We start from the raw sequence: 26,635 nt of genomic DNA on the forward strand, positions 1-26,635 counted from the left end.
TCCCTATCCAGCTTATCCTACCCTATGAACAACAGCCAACATCCGAGCTGAGTTTCGATACGATGTATTCGAAATCCCAGCTCTGGTGTGCTAGCGTATTTTTAATGCATACTGGTACTCTTATGTTCCAAGAATCACTACATGGCCAAAAGTATGGAGACACTTCTTGTATTAATTGAGTATAAGTGTTTCACCCAGTCCTTCAATCAATTTAACATTGATTTTAACATATCATTGTTTAATTATGGGGCACTGTTGCCTAGTCATTAAGGTACTGGAGTGGTAATCAGAAGGTTGGAGGTTTAAGCCCCACCACTGCCATGTTGCCACTGTTGGGCCCTTGAGCAACTCTCAATTGCTTAGATTGTATACTGTCACCGTACTGTAAGTCATTTTGGATTGAAGGGTTTGCTAAATGGTGTAAATGTAAATGAAAAGTCTTTAACTGTGTGGAGGCAGTTTGGGGTTTATAAACACACACACACACACACAAACACACACACACACACACTAATTTATAAAGAATCATATCAATAATATCCTCCTGAATATAACACAAAACGTGACACATCTAAATCTGAGCAGCTTTATTTTATTTTATTTTATTTATTGCTTTTACATTGTCCGGGTTCCAGTTGGTGTTACATGGTGGTCCATTCTGGAGGCAGCTGTTCCTTCACAGACTTCACATTTTCACCCTCAGGTAGAAAGTCCTTCCAGCTGAGTCCTGCTTCATAACACGATCGTCGGGCTTGTTTACAGCTCTGCATAGACACAACTCAAGGTGTAGATTACTGTGTTTTTGTGTATGTGTACTGTGGGTGTTTATGCTTAGTACTGATTGTAATTTTTACCATTAGCAGCACTTACCATTTTCTTACTCAGCTGGTTGATGATCTGCACCAGCAGCGTAGCAGCTTTCTCCATCATCACCAGTGGCTTAGCCAGTTCTCTACAGAAACCACATCAACCAATCAGATCAACAGAGAATTACAGATTAATGGTGAATTCTAATAGAGGAATGCAGTACGGTTTATTACATTATTAACATTCACTAACATTACTTAACTGTTACTGAGCATGTCAATAACTTTAGATACTTTTGAATCATTAAATAAGTTATAATTTAAAGTTAAATGAAACCTGAAGAGCCGAGCCATCGGAATTCCTTCATCCTGCAGCACTGGTGTGATTGTTTCTGCGAGGTAGAGCCAAATATGAGGAATATCAACCTCAATGTCTTCAGCTACCTCCAGAATTTCCTGGAACCTGAGCAAAACACACACACACACACACACACACATCTATAGTGATACATGTACAAACTGTAGTTTCATAATAATAATAATTAAGGTAGTAGTAGCAGTAGTGAAAGCAGTAATAACAACATCATTACACTACTATTACTACTCTATTACAACTACTATTATTATTAGCAGTGTGATTCTGAGTAACGTCACTCACCCTTTGAAATACTGCTCAGCTGGTAAAATTCGATCTCTGACTAGTTGGTACAGCAGGAGACCCAGACGTCCTCGCTCAGTGGCGCTGCGCTCAAGTGTCGTCTCTACACCAATCCGTACGAACATGAAGAGCAGAGACGCGCTGTTCATCTCCTGCACACACTGCAGCGCCTCCTACAGGAACACAAAACACACACAGAGCAACCAGATGACCTTATCAACAAGTTCATGGTCAGATCTATTCCTCCATCTAATGTTATTTTAATGGACAGCTTGTAAAACTTCTATACTACAGATGTTATGTGGCGTGCAGGTGATTTTACCTTCAGGTCATGAATGTGCAGATATTCCTCAATAATAGCCGCTGATTTCTTCTCCAGCTGCTCTTTACTCAGATTGGCTTTGGCAGGAGTGGGTGGTGCTGGAGTCCATTCACGCTTCACTACTGAAATAAAGAAACGTACAGAGTCGTTACAGAACTGCATTAATGATCGTTTATCTATGTCGGTTTGTGTTAGTTCATGTCTGTGCTGTTCAGGTAAAATTAAAACGTATTTATAAATATTTCTGGTGAAACGTTTATACTCACCTGCTCTCTCTGTGCTGTCTTTTCTAATCTCTACTTTGTTGGAGACACATTGTACGTCTCTATTACCTGACTGGTTCTTTCTCTTCCCACTGAAGTGGGTGTGTGACCTGACATCTCCGGACCTTCTGGTGTTGGTCCAACTTCTCTGAAAGTCCTTTTGTCCGGAGGTCACGACCACATTGTTAAAGGCACAAGGCTGTTTGAGGAAAATCCACAACAAAATAATAGTTGTTTTTCCTCAGTAATAAAATAAAAGTCCTTGGTGGTTAATTAGTAATAATGGAGGTGTTTGCTTCTTCTTCATACTTTGGGGATTTTGCCTCGGTGAGATCCATCATTGGGTGGTTTTCTGGTGTACACAGGCTTTGTGTTCCAGCTTTTATTCTCAGTCTGTCCTTTACTTTGTTGAGCTGGTTCTTCTCTTAAAAGCAGCTTGTGCTGGACTTTAAGCTGCTCCCTGTTCTTCTCTAATTCTGCTTCTTTATGCACCTCCTCGATCGTTTTGGGGCCCTGATCGACCCTCCTGGGAATCCAGTTGTTCTATTGTTAAAAAAATAAAGCAGAAATATATAAGATGAAGTAAAAGAGTAAAAACTTAAAGCACAAGTGTGCATGGATACATCCAAATTCTCATATAAAACTAACAGGAACTGAAGACTGGGTTATGAATGTGAGTAATGAATGTAAGTATTTACCTTTCTGAGGTCCAAAACATCCAGGATCATAAAACTAATCCTTGAAGAGGTTCTTCTATCCTTAATGACTGTTCCCAACTGATTGAAGTAGTAGTCCAGCAGGTTCTACACAAATAAAGACAGAACATAATGAAATGTTTAGAGATCTACTTTATCCTACAGAACACAAAGGTTATTCTGGTCCCTACCTTTCCATTGTCCAGGTCCAGGTCCTTTCCAGCTGTTGACAATAGTTTGCAGAGGGACTCTAAGCTCTCCTCATTGTTGTTGTTGTTCTCCAGCAGCTTCATGATGTGTTCATGGATGAACTGGTCCGTGAGCATCTTCTGCTTATAAAGTTCCCCCATGAATTTGATGTTTCCGAGGGAACAGAGGCGAGCTTTGATCTTAATCTCCTCCAGCTCTTCTTTTAATAACTGCTGCTCGTTCTCCTACAGTCAACATCAGTGTTTAGTTCTTCTGCTCAAACTGAACTATTCTGGTGCAGTTTAGATGTTGATGAGGTGAGAAATGTTGTACAATTGTGATTAAATATCGTTAAGCTGATGAAGCTTGATGTGTTCATGAATGAGATGATGAATGTTGCACCTCTTTAGCTTCATCCAGCTCTGTCAGCTTCTTCTGGAGGAGCTGGTTATCCTTCTCCTTCTCGAACTCCTCCTGACAGTGACCCACCAGCAGATTGATGAAGTTCACTGTGGATCCTGAATCCTCTGATGTGGGCACTTTAAGCTGGACATGATCAAGTACAAGGAACTACGTTTAATTTGTACAACATCTAATGTAGTTTTTATGAATTATGAGATCCTACTTACTTCCATCAGGCCGCTGCACAGTTTGGCGTAGACGGTGGAGAAGTTGGGCTCAGCAACTGCTTTTTTAAAGATGAGCTCGATCACACCTTTGAGACGCTCCTCTGTGTTGATGGGGAGCTCAGTGAGTTGTTTCATCAGCTGCTGAAACTTCTCTGGTGTCATTTTGTTCAGGATGCTGCACACTTTATGAAACAGCTCCTGAGTCTCAGTCGCCTCCGGATCTTTTACTTCGCTGCAGCTCTTTTTTATTGCCGGCTTCCAGGGTTTCTCAGCCTTGTTAAGCTGCACGTCATCGTTCAGAGAGATGTTAATGACTTTGTGCTGCTCTTTATGTTGGTCTTTCTGAGAATTTTGCATCCTGGGTGGCTAGAGGAGTAAAAACAAACCAACAAGGTTCATGATTAAAGGTAATTTATTATATGAGGAGCTTTATCTGCATGACTGAAGAATTAAAATGATGTTAAAATGATTTGATGGTTATATGTGTGACCTACCAGTTTTCGTTCACCTTCTTTTTTCTGACTGTCTGGGTTTTTTATCAGGGGTTTGAAACTCTTTCTGGAAATCATCTGGTCTCTTAATGTCAACTGCTCCATAAGTGGCTTAAGAGGATTAAGAAAGAGATGAATCATGGGAGGTCATGCTCTTAACCACTGCAGTTTTTCATGCTTGCGTTTCACATTGTGAATCTTATTGTACAGATCTAGAGAGATGAAATCATACAGTGTGTGATATTTCTACCTTGTCCAGTACAACGTCCTTGATGTCCAGCATGACTTTGGGCTTCTGCAGACTCGCACTGGTCATCTGTAGGTTTAATAGAAACTCCCGATCATATCTGATCTTCTGGGGGAGATTATTGGATCCAGGGTGCTCTGAGAAATATATCAAATATAGAGAAATTAATAATCCACAACCTCAAATACACAATTAGCCACTATTTATTTTCTTCTTTTTTGGCTTTAACAGTCTTACTAGAAATGTTCTTTGTGTCCATTTTCTTCTCTTGGTCTTCAACAGACTCAGAAAGGGTTTCCATGTTATCAAATGAGGGTTTGAACTCCTTCATCTGGTCCCTCAGGAACAAGTGCTGCAGCAGGGGCTAAAGACAATAAATTACACCCAATATTACTGTTCATGTCTCTATAGGATACATTTGTATTGTAATATTGTTTATTTAGAAGAATAAAGTCATAAAGTCATGTTTTAATTGTTCTACCTTGTCCAGTACAACATCAGGAACGTGCTGCTGGACTTTGGGTCTCTGCAGACTTAACTGTTTCAGCTGCAAGTCCAGCAGAAAGTCACGGCTATATTTCTTCCTCTGCTGCTGTTTCTTTTGTTCACAGTGGTCTGAAAAATGAATGAAGGATTAAATATAGAGAATTAGAGAATTAAATATCATCAAATTTAATAAAGGAAAGAAGAAGCAGCAACAAAATGCAAGATTTATGGTCGTCCCATCACATTTAAAAGTGTCGTATTGATATTTCTGTTTCACAGCCGACTTACCAGACTTCAGGGCGACGTTCTCCTCATTGATCTTTTCCTCCTGGACATTAACGGGCTCAGGAACGGTGCTGTCCAGGTTAGTAACTGAGGGTTTGGACTCCTTCATCTGGTCCCTCAGGTACAAGTGCTGTAGCAGCGGCTAAAGAGAACAAAACAAGATCAAATCTGGAAACGTCGAGCTTTTAACCACAGCAGATTTATGTCAGAATATTAGTTACAAATTATTATACAGTGAATATACATAGAATAAAACTGTATACACTATATGGACAAAAGTATTGGGACACCCTTTCTAATTATTCAGTTCATGTGTTTCAGCCACACCAATTGCTTACAAGTGTAATAAATCAATTATATAAGGGAAGGCCCTTTCCTAGTCCAGCATGACTGTGCATCTTATAATCATTACATTATTTAGAAGAATAAAGCCATAAAGTGATGTTTTAATGATTCTACCTTGTCCAGTACAACATCAGGAACGTGCTGCTGGACTTTGGGTCTCTGCAGACTTAACTGGCTCAGCTGAAAGTCCAGCAGAAAGTTGCGGCTATATTTCTTTCTCTGCTGCTGTTTCTTTTGATCATGGTTGTCTGAAAAATAAATGAAGGACCAGAAACCTTTTCACATCTAGATCATTAAAATGTTTTACCATGTTTATACTGATATTTCTGATTTTCAGGCTTACCCTCGTCAGGCTTGATCTTCTCCAGACGTTCTTCAGCTTCTTGGACATCATCATCACGTCTGGAAACGCCTTCGTCTGATCCTGTGTTCTCAGTGGGAGCTGCAGGATCTTCAACACTCTCTAATGCTCCTCCTGAGACTGTAATAGAACAGAACGTCATTTTAGTGACTGATTTTAACGTGAAATTATAAGAAGAGTTTGAGATTGAGATTTGAAATAGGAGTTTATTTACTGAGCACAGCAGCAGCAGCAGCAGCAGGTTTTACATGATCACTGTTAGTCTGGACCACTGCATTTACAGACTGATGAAAGAAAAGAACATGTGTTTCCTTTCTCTTACTGCATGATCATTTTATTATAATAATACAATTATCACTGATTTTAGGACTTTATATTCAATATAATATTTGCATCACAAGGCCAAATGTTTGTTGGCACAACCTGTTATAATAAAATAGTTAATAAACACGGCGTTTATTTCTTTTCTGCATCAACACATCACGAGTAAACACATGAGCTTTAGTTAGATGTCAGTTTTAAATATTCCTGCAACCCACGAGTGCTCATCTTACATGAGGTGACGTTCCTGTAGGTGTGGTCAATCTTTCAGACATGATCGCTTTGGTGATGTCCCGTCCTCCCAGTGTGGGGTCTTTTATTATAATCTGTAGGAAGATTAAGGTTAAGTGATTGTGTAAAATGACATAAAATGAACTTTATATGTATATAAAATCAACCAGCAGTAATCTTACCTGAGATGTGGTCCATCTTCCGGTCATGATCTCTTTGGTGATGTCCCGTCCTCCCTGTGTGGGATCTTTTATTGTGATCTGTTGAGAAATAAAGTTGAAGAGCTTCATTGAGATTCGTCGGTACTAACAAAAGCTACAGCGGAATTAAAAGAATGTGAAGATCTCAGAGAGGAAAATTAAAAATATTATTATTATAAGCTAAATAAATACGAGTACATTTTAAGCACATTGAGCGTACATGTAAAACATGTATTGCATATTTAATATCTGAATTATGCTAGTTCACTTTTATAAGTACATTTATTACCTGTTTACGCTCCTTTCTGATCAGAGGAGCTGTAAACAGTTGCTGACGGACGGGGTTCATCCTCACAGCCAGACTGGACACTGAAGGCCGGACATGAGACGGATAAAATGCTTCAGCTGTTAGAATAAAAACCATCAATTATTATTGTTAATTGCAGTTCAAATGTTGTTAATCTATTTCTGATGAGTAACTTCTGTCATTTAATATTCCTTACTGTACACAGCACCATAGTCAGCAACTCTTCCAGTGGTTAAACCAGCAGGTGGGCAGGTCACTGGATTCTGCTGCTTCCACTGGGGGATGAATGGACAGCAGGACTGTAATACAGATAAATGAAAGTTTAATTAAGAAAGATTCACTTTTATTACTGAGTGGAGACAAACTATAATACACCTGTCTCTACAGTTCAAATACTGACTTAATATCTGATTTAATTCATTATTTTTAGTCAAACAGGACTGTAGTGATCACCTGTCCACATGGAATGAAGTACTTGAAGCCCTCAGAGAAAGAAGGGAGATAAATCTGGCGCTGAGGGATCATCGTTGTCCTATAACGGGGGGTTTGGACAAAGGGAGCTGGAATAGTGAGAGGCTGACCAGGGTAATAAAGTTCCAACTAAAAAGAAAGAAATAAAAACAACACTTTTACAGCTCAGATTTATCAGAACACGTCTGATGTCTGATAAAAGTTAATAACACCTCAATTAATAAGAGCAAAATGGCATGTAGTGTAGAAACACCATTAAGGTCTAAATGTTACCTATAATTAATAACTGATCCTTAAGCCAAATATAAACCAGTTTCCCACATAATCACACCATGGATAGGAAACCAGTCCATTACAGGGCTTCTGCCATCCCTCCCAGACATTAAACCCAGGTCCTTCCTGCTGTGACGTGACAGCGCTACCCACTGTGTCATCTTACCACCCCAGAATGTAATTAAACTATTACAATTATTTATTTATCAAGGATCAGTGTGTAAATCTTGTTTTTATTATGTTATAAATTGATAAACTTGCTTCTAAGCATGTCGCTATATTTATTAATACCTAGATAGATCAGATAATGTAATTAATCTAATAAACATGATTTACTTACAGATCAAAATATCACATATAGAATAGAATGGAAATATAATAAATAATATTAAATAATATATTAGGGTGAAGTTACCTCACTGGTTTGCAGCTCAGGGTTCATTATTTTAGACGTAGGAACAGGTAAACATACATGTGCTCACTACAACGTCTTATACTGAATGAGTCAGGTGTGAGTGTAGAGTCTGATAACTAGTGCACATAGAATGTTCAGGAATGTCATTACATCATAGAACCCCACCTAGTACAGAGGGACCACTACTCCATCACATGCCTTTCAGTTCATTTAGCTCTACCTGTACTGTGTCCTATCATTTATAATAGTAGTTTAAATGTAATAAAGTATAAATTATAATGTGGAATTAATATGAACAACATACACAGAAATCAAACTGGATGATACTCCTCTGAATCCCACAGATTATAAAGTGTAAATAAAAGAAGTGAAATGATAAACTCATGCCTGGCCAGGGACTTGAACCCTGGACCCTCAGACTAAAAGTCTGATGCTCTACCGACTGAGCTATCCGGGCTTCTGTGAAGTTAAAATTAGGATTTTAGAGAAGCTCAGAGGTGTATAATATTATATGTATTAATATTATGCGGCTGCTTTCTCATGGCTTTTCAGACATCCTGGCAGTTTACCAAAGCTTTAAAAACTGGCTCTGCCAATCTTCAAAGGCTAACTAAAGACCTTGCGGTGCAATGGTAGCGCGTCTGACTCCAGATCAGAAGGCTGCGTGTTCAAATCACGTCAAGGTCAACTTTTGACTTGTCACAAAGTAAATGCTGTCCTCTTATGTGTTTAGTCTTTTATTGCTTTTCTTAAGACTTGACAGTTTAGCAACGTTTTAAAACTGTTTTATTAGGTTTCATGTTTTTAATGCAAACAGCTCTGTACCAAAGAGTTTTCTTTGCAACCCAACTCTCATAAAGTCTTATTGCTTCGAGCCCGAACAGTCTGAAAAGTCTGACACTCTACCGACTGAGCTATCCGAGCTTCCACTGCTCTACAATTATGAATTTAGAGAAGCTCAGAGTTCTGTATTATTATGTGGCTCCTTTCCCAAGGCATTACAGACGTTGTGGCAGTTTACCAAAGCTTTAAAACTGGCTTTGCCAATTATCAAAGAGGCAGTCAAAAACCTTGTGGCTCATTGGTAGTGTGTTTGACTCTACATCTGAAGGTTGCGTGTGCAAATCACGTTGGAGTCAACCTCTGACTTGTCACAAAGTAAATGCTGTCCTCTTTTGTGTTTTTCAAACATGTTTTATTAGGTTACATTCTTTTTAAATGCAAACAGCTCTGTAACAAAGAGTTTTCTTTGCAGACCAACTCTCACAAAGGCTTTGAAACTGGTGTTGCAAATCAATTCATCAACTTCTTGATCTTAAGATTCAAAACTGAGTCAACAAACAATTTAGAGGACAAGTTCAATTAAGTTACATGTATAACCTCTGCAAACAGCTAACTCTTAGGACTTGTTTTTCAACCTATGTTTTCACAACGACCAATTGCTTCAAGTGACTGCTAAAAAGACAGAACTCACACCTGAACAGGGACTTGAACCCTAGATACGCAGATTAGAAGTATAACGCTCTATCGACTGAGCTATCTGTGTTAAGAGGAGCTCAAAGTTGTATATTATTATGTGGGTCCTTTCTCATGGCTTTTCAAACATCTTGGCAGTTTATCAAAGCTTTGAAACTAGCTCTGCCAATCCTCAATGGCTAACCAAAGACCTTGTGACGCAATGGTAGTGTGTCTAACTCCAGATCAGAAGGCTGCGTGTTCAAATCACGTCAAGGTCAAACTTTGACTTTTCACAGAGTAAATAGTGAGCTCTTATGTGTTTAGTCTTTTATTGCTTTTCTAAAGACTTGACAGTTTAGCAAAGTTTTAAAACTGTTTTATTAGGTTACATGTTTTTAATGCAAACAGCTCTGTACCAAAGAGTTTCTGCAGTGGTCAGTATCTATCAAAAGTGCTTCAAGGAAGGAACAGTGGTAAACTGGAGACAGGGTCATGGGCAGCCAAGGCTCCTTGATGCACGTGGGGAGTGAAGGCTGGCCAGTGTGGTCTGATCCAACAGACGAGCTACTGTAGCTCAAACTGCTGAAGAAGTTAATGCTGGTTCTGATAGAAAGGTGTCAGAATACACAGAGCATCACAGTTCATTGCGTATGGGGCTGCATAGCCGCAGACCAATCAGGGTACCCATGCTGATGCCAACAATGGGCATATGAGCATTGGAACTGAACCACGGAGAATCACGTTTTCTTTTACATCATGTGGATGGTCGGGTGCGTGTGCGTCGAACACATGGCACCAGGATGCACTATGGGAAGAAGGCAAGCCGGCGGAGACAGTGTGATGCTTTGGGCAATGTTCTGCTGGAAAACCTGGGGTCCTGCCATCCACGTGGATGTTACGTTGACACGTACCACCTACATAAGCATTGTTGCAGACCATGTTCACCCTTTCATGGAAACAGTATTCCCTGGAATGCTGAACAAACAAGTCTGATCCATGGAGGCCCCACCTCGCAACTTACAGGAGTTAAAGGATCTACTGCTAACATCTTGATGCTAAATACCACAGCACACCTTCAGGGGTCTAGTGGAGTCCATGTCTCAAAGGGTCAGGGCTGTTTTGGTAGCAAAAGATGGATCAACACAATAGTAAGAAGGTGGTCATAGGGTTATGCATGATCATTGTATATCTATGCAACAGCACTGTAACGAGGGGTTTCCTTTGCAGACCAGTACTTTTTTTTCAATTTCTGTTGTCACAAAGACCAGTTGCTTCAAGGGACTACTAAGGAGACACAACTTGCATCCAAACAGGGGCTTGAATCCTGGACCCTCAGACTAGAAGTCTGATGTTCTACTGAATGAGCTATCCAGGCTTCATCTGCCCACAAATATTGAATTTAGAGAAGCTCTGAGGTGTATATTATTATGTGGCTCCTTTCTCAAGGCATTTCAGACATCTTGGCAGTTTACCAAAGCTTTGAAACTTGCTTTGCCAATCATCAACAGGCAACCAAAGACCTTGTGGACCTACGGTAGCATGGCTGCCTCCCCATCAAAAGGATGTGTGTTCAAATCACATCGGGTTCAACCTTTGACTTGTCACAAAGTAAATGCTGTCCTCTTATGTGTTTAGTCTTTTATTGCTTTTCTTAAGACTTGACAGTTTCGCAGCATTTAAATTTTTTTTATTAAGTTACATGTTTCTAATGCAAACAGCTCTCTACCAAAGAGTTTCCCTTTGCAACCCAATTCTCACAAAGACCAATTGCCTCAAGCCTGAACAGGGACTTGAACCCTCGACCCCCAGATTAAAAGTCTAATGCTCTACCGACTGAGCTATCCAGCCATCTGGAACTTTTGAATGTAGAGAAGCTCAGAGTTCTGTATTATTATGTGGCTCCTATCTCATGGCTTTTCAGACGTATTGGCAGTTTACCAAAGCTTTCAAACTGGTGTTGCAAATCAACTGCCTGACCTTAAGATTCAAAACTGACTTAATAAACTTTTTAGAGGACAAGTTCAATTAAGTTACATGTATTACCTCTGCAAACAGCTCTGTACCAAGGGGTTTCCCTTGCAAAGCAACTATCAATTAACTCAAGTGACTACTAAAGAGACAGAACTCTCACCTAAACAGAGACTTGAACCCTGGACCCTAAGATTAAAAGTTTAATGCTCTACCTAATGAACCATTCAGGCATCTGGAGGATTCTAGAGAGGCTCAGAGTCGTATATGTGGCTCATTTCTCAGCTTTTCAGACTTCTTGGTACACTCTAAAAAGTAATTCAGATGGCCTTTAACCAGTACTTAAATATATGCACTGCTGTATGACAAAAAATCAAGTTACATTATATTACACAATTTTTTACTTGGAGTTGTTATTTTATTGATTTCTGATAACGCACAAATTATAAGTGTTGTTTCAACACACTATAATGAATCACCTGAACTTAAGATATTGGGTTGAACAATAAAGAACAAAATTTAGCTTCTAGCAACTTAAAATACATACACTGTACGACTTAATTTTCTCATTAGTTTGAATTCGCCCCGCCCACACGGACAGAAACGGTCTGTGTTCTCAAGGCGCGCTTTCTTCACTGTGGAGTGAGTCTTTCACAAGCAAGGTGAGCATTCTAACTGTTACAAACAATTTTTTGACCTATGTATCTACAGATTTCACTTTTGTGATTTGAATAATTTGCCCGCTTTGCAGTTGAAGGTCGGCAGGCACAAACTACAAGAGCGAGAGAGCGAGAAAAAGAGAGAGTTTGAGTGCTATGCAAATTAGCTAGCTAGCTTTTCTTCAGAGTGGCATGGACCAACACACCATTTGGTGATATAAACTGAGTAAAACTTGACTTTTTCATGGATTAAAATATTTCCAGTGACATAAAATTTCCCTGGTGAGCTATTAAAAACTTATTTTTTGTCTAGTCTATTTTACGATGTTTGTGTAGCAAAAGTAGCCAACAACTAAGGTTGGCTAGCTAATTATTACGTGTTTGCGTTCTAGGTAAAAATAAACTAAACAATAAACATTACTCATTTGTTTAATGCATATAATTTTTAAAATACTGATTTTACAGACTGATATGTGGAATTAGTTTTTTTTATAGTTTTTATTGTTGTCCACTAATGGGATTTGTTATTGTTCTGTAATAAATGATTTTTGGTAATAATTCATGTTTCCTTGTTCTTGTATCATTGTTTAAATTGTTTTACATTCAGCAAATTCAGTGCAATGCTAACAAACATTCAAAATAATGTTTAGAGATATTAGGCTACAGGATGTTGGATCAACGTAATTCTACGAGCAGTTGGCATAACTCAAAAAGACTAATGCAAAATGTTGCCTTGATTTTTTCTGTTGACCCAATGTTTTATTTAGTATTAAAACTTTTAAGTTAAATGAATATTAAATAAAACATTGGGTCAACAAAAAAAATCAAGGCAACATTTTGCATTAGTCTTTTTGAGTTATGCCAACTGCTTGTAGAATTACATTGATCCAACACAATATTTTAGGTTTTCATAATTCAGTAAAAAGCATTTTTAAATAACACTAACTTAAAAATATGTGTTCATGTTGACAGTTATTAAGTTTGTGTAATTTTAAATATTGTGTTGGGTCAACGTAATTCTAGGAGAAGTTGGCATAACTCAAAAAGACTAATGCAAAACGTTGCCTTAATTTTTTTTGTTGACCCAATGTTTTATTTTTTAGAGTGTACTTTACCAAAGCTTTAAAACTGACTTTGCCAATCCCTGTTGGACAGACAAAGACCTTGTGGCACAGCGATAGCGTGTCTGACTCCAGATCAGAAGGTTATGGGTTGATGTTTGAAAAGCCATGAGAAAGGAGCCACATTATACAACTCTAAACTTCTCTAAAATCAAGATTTGAGTGATGTGGAAGCCTGGGTAGCTCAGTTGGTAGAGCCTCAAACAGTCACTTGAGGCATTTGGTCTTTGTGACAACATAGGTTGAAAATCAATTCCTGAGAGTTGGATTACAAAAGAAACCCCTTGGTAAAGTGCTGTTTGGGTGTACATGTAACTTAATTGAACTTGTCCTCCAAAACGTTTATTGGGAACACCAGTTTGAAAGCTTTGGTAAACTACCAAGATGTCTGAAAAGTCTTGAGAAAGGAGCCACATAATAATACAGAACTGTATAATAATACAGAGCTTTTCTAAAGTCAAATCTTAACACATTGGAAGCCCGGATAGCTCCGGGTCGGTCAAGTCCCTGGGTTCCAGTTCGGGTGTGATCTCTGTCACTTGAGGCAGTTAGTCTTTGTGAGAGTTTGCAAAGGAGACTGTTTGGTACAGAGCTGTTTGCAATAAAAAAAACATGAATCCTAATAAAACAGCTCAACAGTTTTGAAACTTTGCTAAACTGTCAAGTCTTAAAAAAAGCAATAAAAGACTAAACACAAAAGAGAACCTTATTTACTGTGTGAAAAGTCAAAGGCTGACCCAGACGTGATTCGAACACGCAGCCTTGTGATCTGGAGTCAGACGCGCTACCATTGCGCCACGAGGTCTTTGGTAGCCCAATGTTGATTGGCGAGCATCAGACTTTTAATATGAGGGTCCAGGGTTCAAGTCCCTGTTTGGGAGTGAGTTCTATCTCTTTAGTAGTCATTTGAAGCAATTGGTCTTTGTGACAACATAGATTGAATAATGAGTCCTGAGAGTTGCTCTGCAAAGGAAACCTCTTGTTACAGAGCTGTTTGCATAGGTATACACCGATTAGGCATAACATTATGACCACCTTCCTTATATTGTCTTGGCCCTCCTTTTACTGCCAAAACAGCCCTGACCCGTCAAGGCATGTACTCCACTAGACCCCTGAAGGTGTGCTGTGGTATCTGGCACCAAGATGTCAGCAGCAGATCCTTTAACTCCTGTAAGTTGTGAGGTGGGGCCTCCATTGTTTGTCCAGCACGTCCCACAGAAACTCGATTGGATTGCGATCTGGGGAGTTTGAAACACCTCAAATTCGTTGCTGTGCTCCTCAAACCGTTCCTGAAGCATTTTTGCTTTGTGGCAGGGCGCATCATCCTGCTGAAAGAGGCCACAGCCATCAGGGAAACCATCTCCATGAAAGGATGAACATGGTCTGTAACAATGCTTAGGTAGGTGGTACGTGTCAACGTAACATCCACATGGATGGCAGGACCCAAGGTTTCCCAGCAGAACATTGCCCAAAGCATCACACTGTGTCCGCCGGCTTGCCTTCTTCCCATAGTGCATCCTGGTGCCATGTGTTCCCTAGGTAAGCGACGCACATGCACCCGGCGTTACAGCCACGTGATGTAAAAGAAAAGATTAATCAGACCAGGCCGCCTTCTTCCAATGCTCCGAGGTCCAGTTCCAATGCTCACATGCACATTGTTGGTGCCTTCAGGGGTGGACAGGGGTCAGCATGGGCACCTTGATTGGTCTGCGGCTATGCAGCCGCATACGCAACAAACTGTGATGCTCTGTGTATTCTGATACCTTTCTATCAGAACCAGCATTAACATCTTCAGCAGTTTGAGCTACAGTAGCTCGTCTGTTGGATTGGACCACATGGGCCAGCCTTCACTCCCCACGTGCATCAAGGAGCCTTGGCTGCCCATGACCCTGTCTCCAGTTTACCACTGTTCCTTCCTTGAAGCACTTTTGATAGATACTGACCACTGCAGAAACTCTTTGGTACAGAGCTGTTTGCATTAAAAACATGTAACTCTTAAGTCTTAAGAATATAAAAGACTAAACACATAAGAGGACAGCGTTTACTTTGTGGCAAGTCAAAGGAAGCCCACAACGTGAGTTGAACAGGCAACCTTCTGAGCTAGAGTCAGACACGCTACTGTTGCACTACGAAGTTTTCGGCTGCTCATTGATGATTGGCAAAGCCAGTTTCAAAGATTTGGAAAACTGCTAAGATGTCTGGAAAACCTCGAGAAAAGAGACACAAAATATTATACACCTCTGAGCTTCACTAAAATCCATATTTTAGTATTGCTGAAGCCAGGATAGCTCAGTCGGTAGAGCATCAGACTTTTAATCTGAGGGTCCAGGGTTCAAGTCGCTGTTTGGGTGTGCTCTCTGTCTCTTTAGTAGTCACTTGAAGCAATTAGTCTTTGTGAAAACATAGGTTGAAAAACAAGTCCTGAGAGTTTGTGTTTTGCTGAGGTTATACAGTACATGTAACTTAATTGAACTTGTTCTCTAAGTCAGTGTTGAATCTTAAGATCAGGCAGTTGATAATTGATTTGCAACCCCAGTTTTAAAGCTTTGCTAAACCGCCAAGATGTCTGAAAAGCCATGAGAAAGCTAAAACATAATACAGAACTCTTGGCTTCTCTAAATTTACAATGAAAGAGCACCTGAAGCCTGGATAGCTCAGTAGGTAGAGCAGCAGACTTTTAATCTGAGGGTCCAGGGTTCAATTCCCTGCTCAGGCTTGAAGCAAGTGGTCTTTGTGAGAGTTTGGTTACAGAGGAGACTCCCTGTTACAGAGTTGTATGCATCAAAAACATGTAACCTCATACAGCTGTTAAGCCTTGCTGTCAAGTCTTCAGCAAAACAAGACTAAATACGTAAGAGGACAGTTACTACTTTGTGACAAGGCAAAGGTTGAACCCAACAAGATTTGAACACACAACCTATTGATCTGGAGTCAGACACACTACCAATGTGCCACAAGACCTTTGGCAGCCAGTTTTAGATTGGAAACCCCAGTTTCAAAGCTTTGGAAAACTGCCAAGACTTCTGAAAAACCTTGAGAAAGGAGCAACACAGGGTTCGAGTCCCTGTTCGGGTGTGAATTATTTCTCTTTAGTAGTCACCAGAGGCAATTGGTCTTTGTGACAACATAGGTTGAAAAACAAGTCCTCACAGTTGGTTTGCAATGGAAATTCCTTGGTACAGATGTTTGCAGAGGTTATACATGTAACTTAATTGAACTTGTCCTGTTGTTTATTAAGTCAGTTTTGAATCTTAAGGTCAGGTAGTTGATGAATTGATTTGCAACCCCAGTTTCAAAGCTTTGCTAAACTGCAAAGACGTCCAAAAAGCCATGAGAAAGCTAAAACATCATAATACAGAACTCTGAGCTTCTCTAAATTCAAGATTATAGGGCAGTGGAAGCCTGGATAGCTCAGTCGGTAGAGCATCAGACTTTTAATCTGAGGGTACAGGTTCAAGTCCCTGTTCAGGCTTGAGTTCTGTCACTTCAGTAGTTACTTGAGATAATTGGTCTATTTGAGAGTTGGTTTGCAAAGGAAACTCTTTGGTACAGAGCTGTTTGCATTAAAAAGGATGCAACCTAATACAACGGGTTAAAAAGCTTTGCTGAAGTGTAAGGTCTTAAGAAAAGCAGTAAAAAACTAAAAACATAAGAGATCAGCATTTACTTTGTGATAGGTCAAAGGTTGAGCTTAACTTGATCTGAACGTGCAACCTTCTGATCTGGAGTCAGACACATTATTGTTAAGCTTTGTTAAACTGCCAAGACTTCTGAAAAGTCTTGAGAAAGGAGCCACATAAAAATACAGAACTCTGAACTTCTGTAACGGTAAAATCTTTGCATTGTGGAAGTCTGGATAGCTCAGTCAGTAGAGCATCAGCCTTTTAATCAGAGGGTCCAGGGTTCAAGTCCCTTTTTAGGTGTAAGTTCTGACTCTTAAGTAGTTACTTGTGGTAGTTGGTCTTTGTGATAACATAGATTGAGAGTCCTAAACGTTGCTTTGCAAAGGAAACCACTTGGTAAATTGCTGTTGGCGTAGATATACATAGTACTTAATTGAACTTGTCCTCTAAAATGTTTGTTGAGTCAGTTTTAATACATAATAATAATACAGAACTTCTCTAAAATCATAGTTATAGAGCTGTAGAAGCCTGGATAGCTCAGTCGGTAAAACATCATACCCTTAATATAATGGTCCAGGGTTCAAGTCCCTGTTTGGGTGTGAGCTCTGTCTCTTTAGTAGTTACTTGAGGCAATTGGTCTTTGTGAAAGCTGTTTTGTAAAGGAAACTCTTTGGTACAGAGCTGTTTGCATTAAAAAGGATGTAACCTAATTAAACGGTTTTAAAGCTTTGTTAAACTGTCAAGTCTTAGGGAAAGCAATAAAAGACTAAACATATAAGAGGACAACATTTACTTTGTGCTGAGGCAAAGGTTGACCCTGACATGATTTAAAAACACAACCTTTTGATCTGGAGTCAAACATGCTACCGTTGTGCCAAGAGGTCATTTGCTGTCCATTGCGGATTGGCAAAGCCAGTTTCAGAGCTTTGGTAAAGTGCCAAGATGTCTGAAAAGCCATGAGAAAGGAGCCACATAATAATATACACCTCTGAGCTTCTCTAAAATACAAATTTCAAGACTGCAGAAGACTAGATAGCTCAATTGGTAGAGTATCATTCTTTTAATCTGAGGGTCCGGGGTTCAAGTCCCTTTTTGGGCGTGAGTTCTGCCTCTTTAGTTGTAACTTGAAGCAATTGGTTTTTGTAAAAACATAGGTTGAAAAACAGGTCCTGAGAGTTGGCTTTTTGTTATACATGTAACTTAATTGAACTTGTCCTCTAAAACATTTATATTTATATTTATATGTAAAAATATAGAACTCTGAGTATCTCTAATTTCAAGTTTTAGCTCAGCCAGTAAAGCATCCAACTTTTAATCTGAGGGACCAGGGTTCAAGTCCCTGTTCGGCATGAGTTCTGTCTCTTTAGTAGTTACTTAAGGCGATTGGTCTTTGTTAGAGTTGGTTTGCAAAGGAAACTCTTTGGGACAGATCTGTTTGCATTAGGAAGGATGTAGGATGTAGAAAGGTTGACCCCAGCATAATTTGAACATGCATTTTTTAAACAAATTCCAGAAACATGTTTACACTTCATCATTATCATTCATTAAGTGTAGATTGTTTAGTTAAAAGCGAATTATTTCTATTCAAAATGAAAATCACAACCCAATAAATTTGCTAAATAATAAAAATGTTTTGAATCCACTGTAATACTGCTGTTTATCATTTTAGTTATTTTATTTACACTTTGAAAGCTGTGGGATTCAGAGGAGTATCATCCAGTTTGATTTCTGTGTATGTTGTTTATATTAAATCCACATTATAATTTATACTTTATTACATTTAAACTACTATTATAAATGATGTGACACAGTACAGGTAGAGCTAAATGAACTGAAAGGCATGTGATGGAGTAGTGGTCCCTCTGTACTAGGTGGGGTTCTATGATGTAATGACATTCCTGAACATTCTATGTGCACCAGTTATCAGACTCTACACTCACACCTGACTTAATATTATTTATTATATTTCTATTCTATTCTATATGTGATATTTTGATCTGTAAGTAAATCATGTTTATTTGATTAATTACATTATCTGATCTACCTAGGTATTAATAAATGCATCAACATGCTTAGAAGCAAGTTTATCAAATTATAACATAATAAAAACAAGACTTACACACTGATCCTTGATAAATAAATAATTTTAATAGTTTAATTACATTCTGGGGTGGTAAGATGGCACAGTGGGTAGCGCTGTCACGTCACAGCAGGAAGGACCTGGGTTTAATGTCTGGGAGGGATGGCAGAAGCCCTGTAATGGACTGGTTTCCTATCCATGGTATGATTATGTGGGAAACTGGTTTATATTTGGCTTAATGATCAGTTATTAATTATAGGTAACACTTAGACCTTAACGGTATTTCTACACTACATGCCATTTTGCTCTCATTAATTGAGTTGTTATTAACTTTTATCAGACATCAGACGTGTTCTGATAAATCTGAGCTGTAAAAGTGTTATTTTTATTTCTTCATCTTTAGTCGGACCTTTATTACCCTGGTCAGCCTCTTACTATTCCAGCTCCCTTTGTCCAAACCCCGCGTTATAGGACAACGATGATCCCTCAGCGCCAGATTTATCTCCCTTCTTTCTCTGAGGGCTTCAAGTACTTCATTCCATGTGGACAGGTGATCACTACAGTCCTGTTTGAATAAAATTAATGAATTAAATCAGATATTAAGTCAGTATTTGAACTGTAGAGACGGGTGTATTATAGTTTAACTCCACTCAGCAATAAAAGTGAATCTTTCTTAATTAAACTTTCATTTCTCTGTATTACAGTCCTGCTGTCCATTCATCCCCCAGTGGCAGCAGCAGAATCCAGTGACCTGCCCACCTGCTGGTTTAACCACTGGAAGAATTGCTGACTATGGTGCTGTGTACAGTAAGGAATATTAAATGACAGAAGTTACTCATCAGAAATAGATTAACAACATTTGAACTGCAATTAACAATAATAATTTATGTTTTTTATTCTATCAGCTGAAGCATTTTATCCGTCTCATGTTCGGCCTTCAGTGTCCAGTCTGGCTGTGAGGATGAACCCCGTCCGTGAGCAACTGTTTACAGCTCCTCTGATCAGAAAGGAGCGTAAACAGGTAATAAATGTACTTATAAAAGTGAACTAGCATGATTCAGATAATAAATATGCAATACAAGTTTTACACGTACACTCAATGTCACTATTTAAAATGTACTCGTATTTATTTAGCTTATAATAATCATATATTACTTTAATTCCGCTGTAGCTTTTGTTAGTACCGACGAATCTCAATGAAGCTCTTCAACTTTATTTCTCAACAGATCACAATAAAAGACCCCACACAGGGAGGACGGGACATCACCAAAGAGATCATGACCGGAAGATGGACCACATCTCAGGTAAGATCACTGCTAGTTCATTTTATATACATATAAAATTCATTTAAAGTTTATTTTATATCATTTCACACAATCACTTAACCTTAATCTTCCTACAGATTATAATAAAAGACCCCACACAGGGAGGACGGGACATCATCAAAGCGATCATGTCTGAAAGATTGACCACACCTACAGGAACGTCACCTCATGTAAGATGAGCACTCGTGGTTTGCAGGAATATTTAAAACTGACATCTAACTAAAGCTCATGTGTTTACTCGTGATGTGTTGATGCAGAAAAGAAATAAACGCCGTGTTTATTAACTATTTTATTATAACAGGTTGTGCCAACAAACATTTGTGATGCAAATATTTTATTGAATATAAAGTCCTAAAATCAGTGATAATTGTATTATTATAATAAAATAATCATGCAGTAAGAGAAAGGAAACACATGTTCTTTTCTTTCATCAGTCTGTAGATGCAGTAGTCCAGACTAACAGTGATCATGTAAAACCTGCTGCTGTGCTCAGTAAATAAACTCCTATTTCAAATCTCAATCTCAAACTTTTCTTATAATTTCACATGTTAAAATCAGTCACTAAAATGACGTTCTGTTCTATTACAGTCTCAGGAGGAGCATTAGAGAGTGTTGAAGATCCCGCAGCTCCCACTGAGAACACAGGATCAGACGAAGGCGTTTCCAGACGTGATGATGATGTCCAAGAAGCTGAAGAACGTCTGGAGAAGATCAAGCCTGACGAGGGTAAGCCTGAAAATCAGAAATATCAGTATAAACATGGTAAAACATTTTAATGATCTAGATGTGAAAAGGTTTCTGGTCCTTCATTTATTTTTCAGACAACCATGATCAAAAGAAACAGCAGCAGAGAAAGAAATATAGCCGTGACTTTCTGCTGGACTTTCAGCAGAGCCAGTTAAGTCTGCAGAGACCCAAAGTCCAGCAGCACGTTCCTGAAGTTGTACTGGACAAGGTAGAAACATTAAAACATCACTTTATGATTTTATTCTTCTAAATAATGTAATGATTATAAGTAAGGGACACAGTCGTGCTGGACTAGGAAAGGGCCTTCCCTTATATAATTGATTTATTACACTTGTAAGCAATTGGTGTGGCTGAAACACATGAACTGAATAATTAGAAAGGGTGTCCCAATACTTTTGTCAATATAGTGTATACAGTTTTATTCTATGTATATTCACTGTATAATAATTTGTAACTAATATTCTGATATAAATCTGCTGTGGTTAAAAGCTCGACGTTTCCAGATTTGATCTTGTTTTGTTCTCTTTAGCCGCTGCTACAGCACTTGTACCTGAGGGACCAGATGAAGGAGTCCAAACCCTCAGTTACTAACCTGGACAGCACCGTTCCTGAGCCCGTTAATGTCCAGGAGGAAAAGATCAATGAGGAGAACATCGCCCTGAAGTCTGGTAAGTCGGCTGTGAAAGAGAAATATCAATACGACACTTTTAAATGTGAGGGGACGACCATAAATCTTGCATTTTTTTTTGCTGCTTCTTCTTTCTTTTATTAAATTTGATGATATTTAAGTCTCTAATTTTCTATATTTAATCCTTCATTCATTTTTCAGACCACTGTGAACAAAAGAAACAGCAGCAGAGGAAGAAATATAGCCGTGACTTTCTGCTGGACTTGCAGCTGAACCAGTTAAGTCTGCAGAGACCCAAAGTCCAGCAGCACGTTCCTGAAGTTGTACTGGACAAGGTAGAAACATTAAAACATTACTTTATGACTTTATTCTTCTAAATAAACAATATTACAATACAAATGTATCCTGTAGAGACATGAACAGTAATATTGGGTGTAATTTATTGTCTTTAGCCCCTGCTGCAGCACTTGTTCCTGAGGGACCAGATGAAGGAGTTCAAACCCTCATTTGATAACATGGAAACCCTTTCTGAGCCTGTTGATGCCAAGGAGAAGAAAATGGACATGGAGAACATTTCCAGTAAGACTGTTGAAGCCAAAGAAGAAAATAAATAGTGGATAATTGTGTGTTTGAGGTTGTGGATTATTAGTATCTCTATATTTAATATTTTTCTCAGAGCACCCTGGAGCCAATAATCTCCCCCAGAAGATCAGATATGACCGGGAGTTTCTATTAAACTTACAGATGACCAGTGCAAGTCTGCAGAGGCCCAAAGTCATGCTGGACATCAAGGACGTTGTACTGGACAAGGTAGAAATATCACACACTGTATGATTTCATCTCTCTAGATCTGCACAATAAGATTCACAATGTGAAACACAGGCATGAAAAACTGCAGTGGTTAAGAGCATGACCTCCCATGATTCATCTCTTTCTTAATCCTCTTTAGCCACTGATGGAGCAGTTGACCTTAAGGGACCAGATGATTTCCAGAAAGAGTTTCAAACCCCTGATAAAAAACCCAGACAGTCAGAAAAAAGAAGGTGAACGAGAACTGGTAGGTCACACATATAACCATCAAATATTCATTTTAACATCATTTTAATTCTTCAGTCATATATATATATATATATATCTTCAGTCAATTCTTCAGTCATATATTCTTCTCATATAATAAATTACCTTTAATCATGAACCTTGTTGGTTTGTTTTTACTCCTCTAGCCACCCAGGATGCAAAATTCTCAGAAAGACCAACATAAAGAGCAGCACAAAGTCATCAACATCTCTCTGAACGATGACGTGCAGCTTAACAAGGCTGAGAAACCTTGGAAGCCGGCAATAAAAAAGAGCTGCAGCGAAGTAAAAGATCCGAAGGCGACTGAGACTCAGGAGTTGTTTCATAAAGTGTGCAGCATCCTGAACAAAATGACACCAGAGAAATTTCAGCAGCTGATGAAACAACTCACCGAGCTCCCCATCAACACAGAGGAGCGTCTCAAAGGTGTGATCGAGCTCATCTTTAAAAAAGCAGTTGCTGAGCCCAACTTCTCCACTGTCTACGCCAAACTGTGCAGCGACCTGATGGAAGTAAGTAGGATCTCATAATGCATAAAAACTACATTAGATGTTGTACAAATTAAACGTAGTTCCTTGAACTTGATCATGTCCAGCTTAAAGTGCCCACATCAGAGGATTCAGGATCCACAGTGAACTTCATCAATCTGCTGGTGGGTCACTGTCAGGAGGAGTTCGAGAAGGAGAAGGATAACCAGCTCCTCCAGAAGAAGCTGACAGAGCTGGATGAAGCTAAAGAGGTGCAACATTCATCATCTCATTCATGAACACATCAAGCTTCATCAGCTTAACGATATTTAATCACAATTGTACAACATTTCTCACCTCATCAACATCTAAACTGTACCAGAATAGTTCAGTTTGAGCAGAAGAACTAAACACTGATGTTGACTGTAGGAGAACGAGCAGCAGTTATTAAAAGAAGAGCTGGAGGAGATTAAGATCAAAGCTCGCCTCTGTTCCCTCGGAAACATCAAATTCATGGGGGAACTTTATAAGCAGAAGATGCTCACGGACCAGTTCATCCACGAATGCCTCATGAAGCTGCTGGAGAACAACAACAACAATGAGGAGAGCTTAGAGTCCCTCTGCAAACTGTTGTCAACAGCTGGAAAGGACCTGGACCTGGACAATGGAAAGGTAGGGACCAGAATAACCTTTGTGTTCTGTAGGATAAAGTAGATCTCTAAACATTTCATTATGTTCTGTCTTTATTTGTGTAGAACCTGCTGGACTACTACTTCAATCAGTTGGGAACAGTCATTAAGGATAGAAGAACCTCTTCAAGGATTCGTTTTATGATCCTGGATGTTTTGGACCTCAGAAAGGTAAATACTCACATTCATTACTCACATTCATAACCCAGTCTTCAGTTCCTGTTAGTTTTATATGAGAATTTGGATGTATCCATGCACACTTGTGCTTTAAGTTTTTACTCTTTTACTTCATCTTATATATTTCTGCTTTATTTTTTTAACAATAGAACAACTGGATTCCCAGGAGGGTCGATAAGGGCCCCAAAACGATCGAGGAGGTGCATAAAGAAGCAGAATTAGAGAAGAACAGGGAGCAGCTTAAAGTCCAGCACAAGCTGCTTTTAAGAGAAGAACCAGCTCAACAAAGTAAAGGACAGACTGAGAATAAAAGCTGGAACACAAAGCCTGTGTACACCAGAAAACCACCCAATGATGGATCTCACCGAGGCAAAATCCCCAAAGTATGAAGAAGAAGCAAACACCTCCATTATTACTAATAAACCACCAAGGACTCGTATTTTTTAGTTAAGAAAAACAACTATAATTTTTGTTGTGGATTTTCCTCAAACAGCCTTGTGCCTTTAACAATGTGGTCATGACCTCCGGACAAAAGGACTTTCAGAGAAGTTGGACCAACACCAGAAGGTCCGGAGACGTCAGGTCACACACCCACTTCATTGGGAAGAGAAAGAACCAGTCAGGTAATAGAGACGTACAATGTGTCTCCAACAAAGTAGAGATTAGAAAAGACAGCACAGAGAGAGCAGGTGAGTATAAACGTTTCACCTGAAATATTTATAAATACGTTTAAATTTTACCTGAACAGCACAGACATGAACTAACACAAACCGACATAGATAAACGATCATTAATGCAGTTCTGTAACGACTCTGTACGTTTCTTTATTTCAGTAGTGAAGCGTGAATGGACTCCAGCACCACCCACTCCTGCCAAAGCCAATCTGAGTAAAGAGCAGCTGGAGAAGAAATCAGCGGCTATTATTGAGGAATATCTGCACATTCATGACCTGAAGGTAAAATCACCTGCACGCCACATAACATCTGTAGTATAGAAGTTTTACAAGCTGTCCATTAAAATAACATTAGATGGAGGAATAGATCTGACCATGAACTTGTTGATAAGGTCATCTGGTTGCTCTGTGTGTGTTTTGTGTTCCTGTAGGAGGCGCTGCAGTGTGTGCAGGAGATGAACAGCGCGTCTCTGCTCTTCATGTTCGTACGGATTGGTGTAGAGACGACACTTGAGCGCAGCGCCACTGAGCGAGGACGTCTGGGTCTCCTGCTATACCAACTAATCAGAGATCGAATTTTACCAGCTGAGCAGTAGTTCAAAGGGTGAGTGACGTTACTCAGAATCACACAGCTAATAATAATAATAATAATAACAGTAGTAGTAATAGAGTAGTAATAGCAGAGTAATAACATTGTTATTACTACTTCCACTACTGCTACTACTACTTTAATTATGATCATTATGAAACTGCAGTTTGTACATGTATCACTATAGATGTGTGTGTGTGTGTGTGTGTTTTGCTCAGGTTCCAGGAAATTCTGGAGGTAGCTGAAGACATTGAGGTTGATATTTCTCATATTTGGCTCTACCTCGCAGAAACAATCACACCAGTGCTGCAGGATGAAGGAATTCCGATGGCTCGGCTCTTCAGGTTTCATTTAACTTTAAATTATAACTTATTTAATGATTCAAAAGTAGCTAAAGTCATTGACATGCTCAGTAACAGTTAAGTAATGTTAGTGAATGTTAATAATGTAATAAACCGTACTGCATTCCTCTATTAGAATTCACCATTAATCTGTAATTCTCTGTTGATCTGATTGGTTGATGTTGCTTCTGTAGAGAACTGGCTAAGCCACTTCTGATTATGGAGAAAGCTGCTACGCTGCTGGTGCAGATCATCAACCAGCTGAGTAAGAAAATGGTAAGTGCTGCTAATGGTAAAAATTACAATCAGTACCTAGTATAAACACCCACAGTACACATACACAAAACACAGTAATCCAAACTTTGTGTTGTGTCTATGCAGAGCTGTAAACAAGCCCGACGATCGTGGGATGAAGCAGGACTCAGCTGGAAGGACTTTCTATCTGAAGGTGAAAATGTGAAGTCTGTGATGGAACAGCTGCCCCCAGAATGGACCACCATGTAACACCAACTGGAACCGGACAATGTAAAAGCAATAAATAAAATCAAATAAAGCTGCTCAGACTCAGATGTGTCACGTTTTACCTTTTCAGATTAATTTCTTATGCTCATGGGAGATGATGGAACTAAAATACAAAAAACCCTGATGAACAAGCTGAGGGCAAGAGTAGGAATAATTATCTTAAGATTACAAGGAAAAACCTTGAGAGACCAGCTTCAACAGGACCCATCCTCATTGGGTGGCCTAGAGGATAATAGTATAAAAGCCCGGATAAATAGGGAGGGTCGTGTCAGGAAGGGCATCCGGCGTACAAACTGTGCCAAATCAATAATGCGGATCACGATCTGCCGGCAACCCCTAATGGGAGCAGCTGAGGAAATAGAGTAGGGAGCATATCAAGGCATCTAGGATTTTCACCAGCCTCCTTTTCGGGAGCGCGCGTATGATGATGTAAAATGTTGTCTATGTCTATCAGCCTCCATGAATAAGAAGCAGTCGTAGCCTAGTGGTTAAGGTG

The 26,635-nt window shown here is 39.2% G+C and overlaps 1 protein-coding gene, 1 long non-coding RNA gene, 3 other non-coding genes and 1 pseudogene across 5 annotated transcripts; 3 read left to right on the forward strand and 3 right to left on the reverse strand.

Moving 5' to 3' along the window:
* Positions 1-572: 572 nt before the first annotated feature.
* Positions 573-5,919, reverse strand: LOC134314698 (eukaryotic translation initiation factor 4 gamma 1-like). Its single transcript, XM_062995389.1, has 18 exons — positions 5,760-5,919; positions 5,531-5,664; positions 5,075-5,213; positions 4,782-4,915; positions 4,538-4,664; positions 4,304-4,437; positions 4,057-4,164; positions 3,563-3,928; positions 3,336-3,479; positions 2,936-3,178; positions 2,748-2,852; positions 2,359-2,592; positions 2,053-2,248; positions 1,787-1,908; positions 1,465-1,637; positions 1,144-1,269; positions 871-952; positions 573-764 (listed from the first exon to the last, which is right to left on the reverse strand). Exons 1-18 carry the CDS (start codon positions 5,917-5,919, stop codon positions 642-644), a joined length of 2,850 nt encoding a protein of 949 aa, XP_062851459.1. The 3' UTR covers positions 573-641.
* Positions 5,920-6,356: 437 nt separating this feature from the next.
* LOC134314217 (uncharacterized) lies at positions 6,357-6,878 on the reverse strand. Its single transcript, XR_010012352.1, has 3 exons — positions 6,819-6,878; positions 6,512-6,589; positions 6,357-6,424 (listed from the first exon to the last, which is right to left on the reverse strand). It is a non-coding gene; the product is annotated as an uncharacterized LOC134314217 (long non-coding RNA).
* Positions 6,879-8,610: 1,732 nt separating this feature from the next.
* trnaw-cca (transfer RNA tryptophan (anticodon CCA)) lies at positions 8,611-8,682 on the forward strand. The gene has a single exon. It is a non-coding gene; the product is annotated as a tRNA-Trp (tRNA).
* A 977-nt stretch (positions 8,683-9,659) lies between these two features.
* On the forward strand, positions 9,660-9,731 carry trnaw-cca (transfer RNA tryptophan (anticodon CCA)). The gene has a single exon. It is a non-coding gene; the product is annotated as a tRNA-Trp (tRNA).
* Positions 9,732-13,934: 4,203 nt separating this feature from the next.
* Positions 13,935-14,006, reverse strand: trnaw-cca (transfer RNA tryptophan (anticodon CCA)). The gene has a single exon. It is a non-coding gene; the product is annotated as a tRNA-Trp (tRNA).
* A 5,376-nt stretch (positions 14,007-19,382) lies between these two features.
* LOC134314699 (eukaryotic translation initiation factor 4 gamma 1-like) lies at positions 19,383-26,172 on the forward strand (annotated as a pseudogene).
* Positions 26,173-26,635: the final 463 nt, after the last annotated feature.

This window comes from Trichomycterus rosablanca, chromosome 5, assembly GCF_030014385.1.
Source record: "Trichomycterus rosablanca isolate fTriRos1 chromosome 5, fTriRos1.hap1, whole genome shotgun sequence".
Taxonomy (NCBI): domain Eukaryota; kingdom Metazoa; phylum Chordata; class Actinopteri; order Siluriformes; family Trichomycteridae; genus Trichomycterus; species Trichomycterus rosablanca.

What these genes read in the sequence shown, in the direction of transcription:
- LOC134314698 (XM_062995389.1), bottom strand. Translation starts at nt 5,919, where the DNA reads ATGACGTTCTGTTCTATTACAGTCTCAGGAGGAGCATTAGAGAGTGTT. An exon ending in GAACGTCGCCCTGAAGTCTG is followed by an intron (nt 4,916 to 5,074) that starts GTAAGTCGGCTG and finishes TTCATTTTTCAG; the next exon opens with ACCACTGTGAACAAAAGAAA. An exon ending in ATGTTTTGGACCTCAGAAAG is followed by an intron (nt 2,593 to 2,747) that starts GTAAATACTTAC and finishes TTTTAACAATAG; the next exon opens with AACAACTGGATTCCCAGGAG.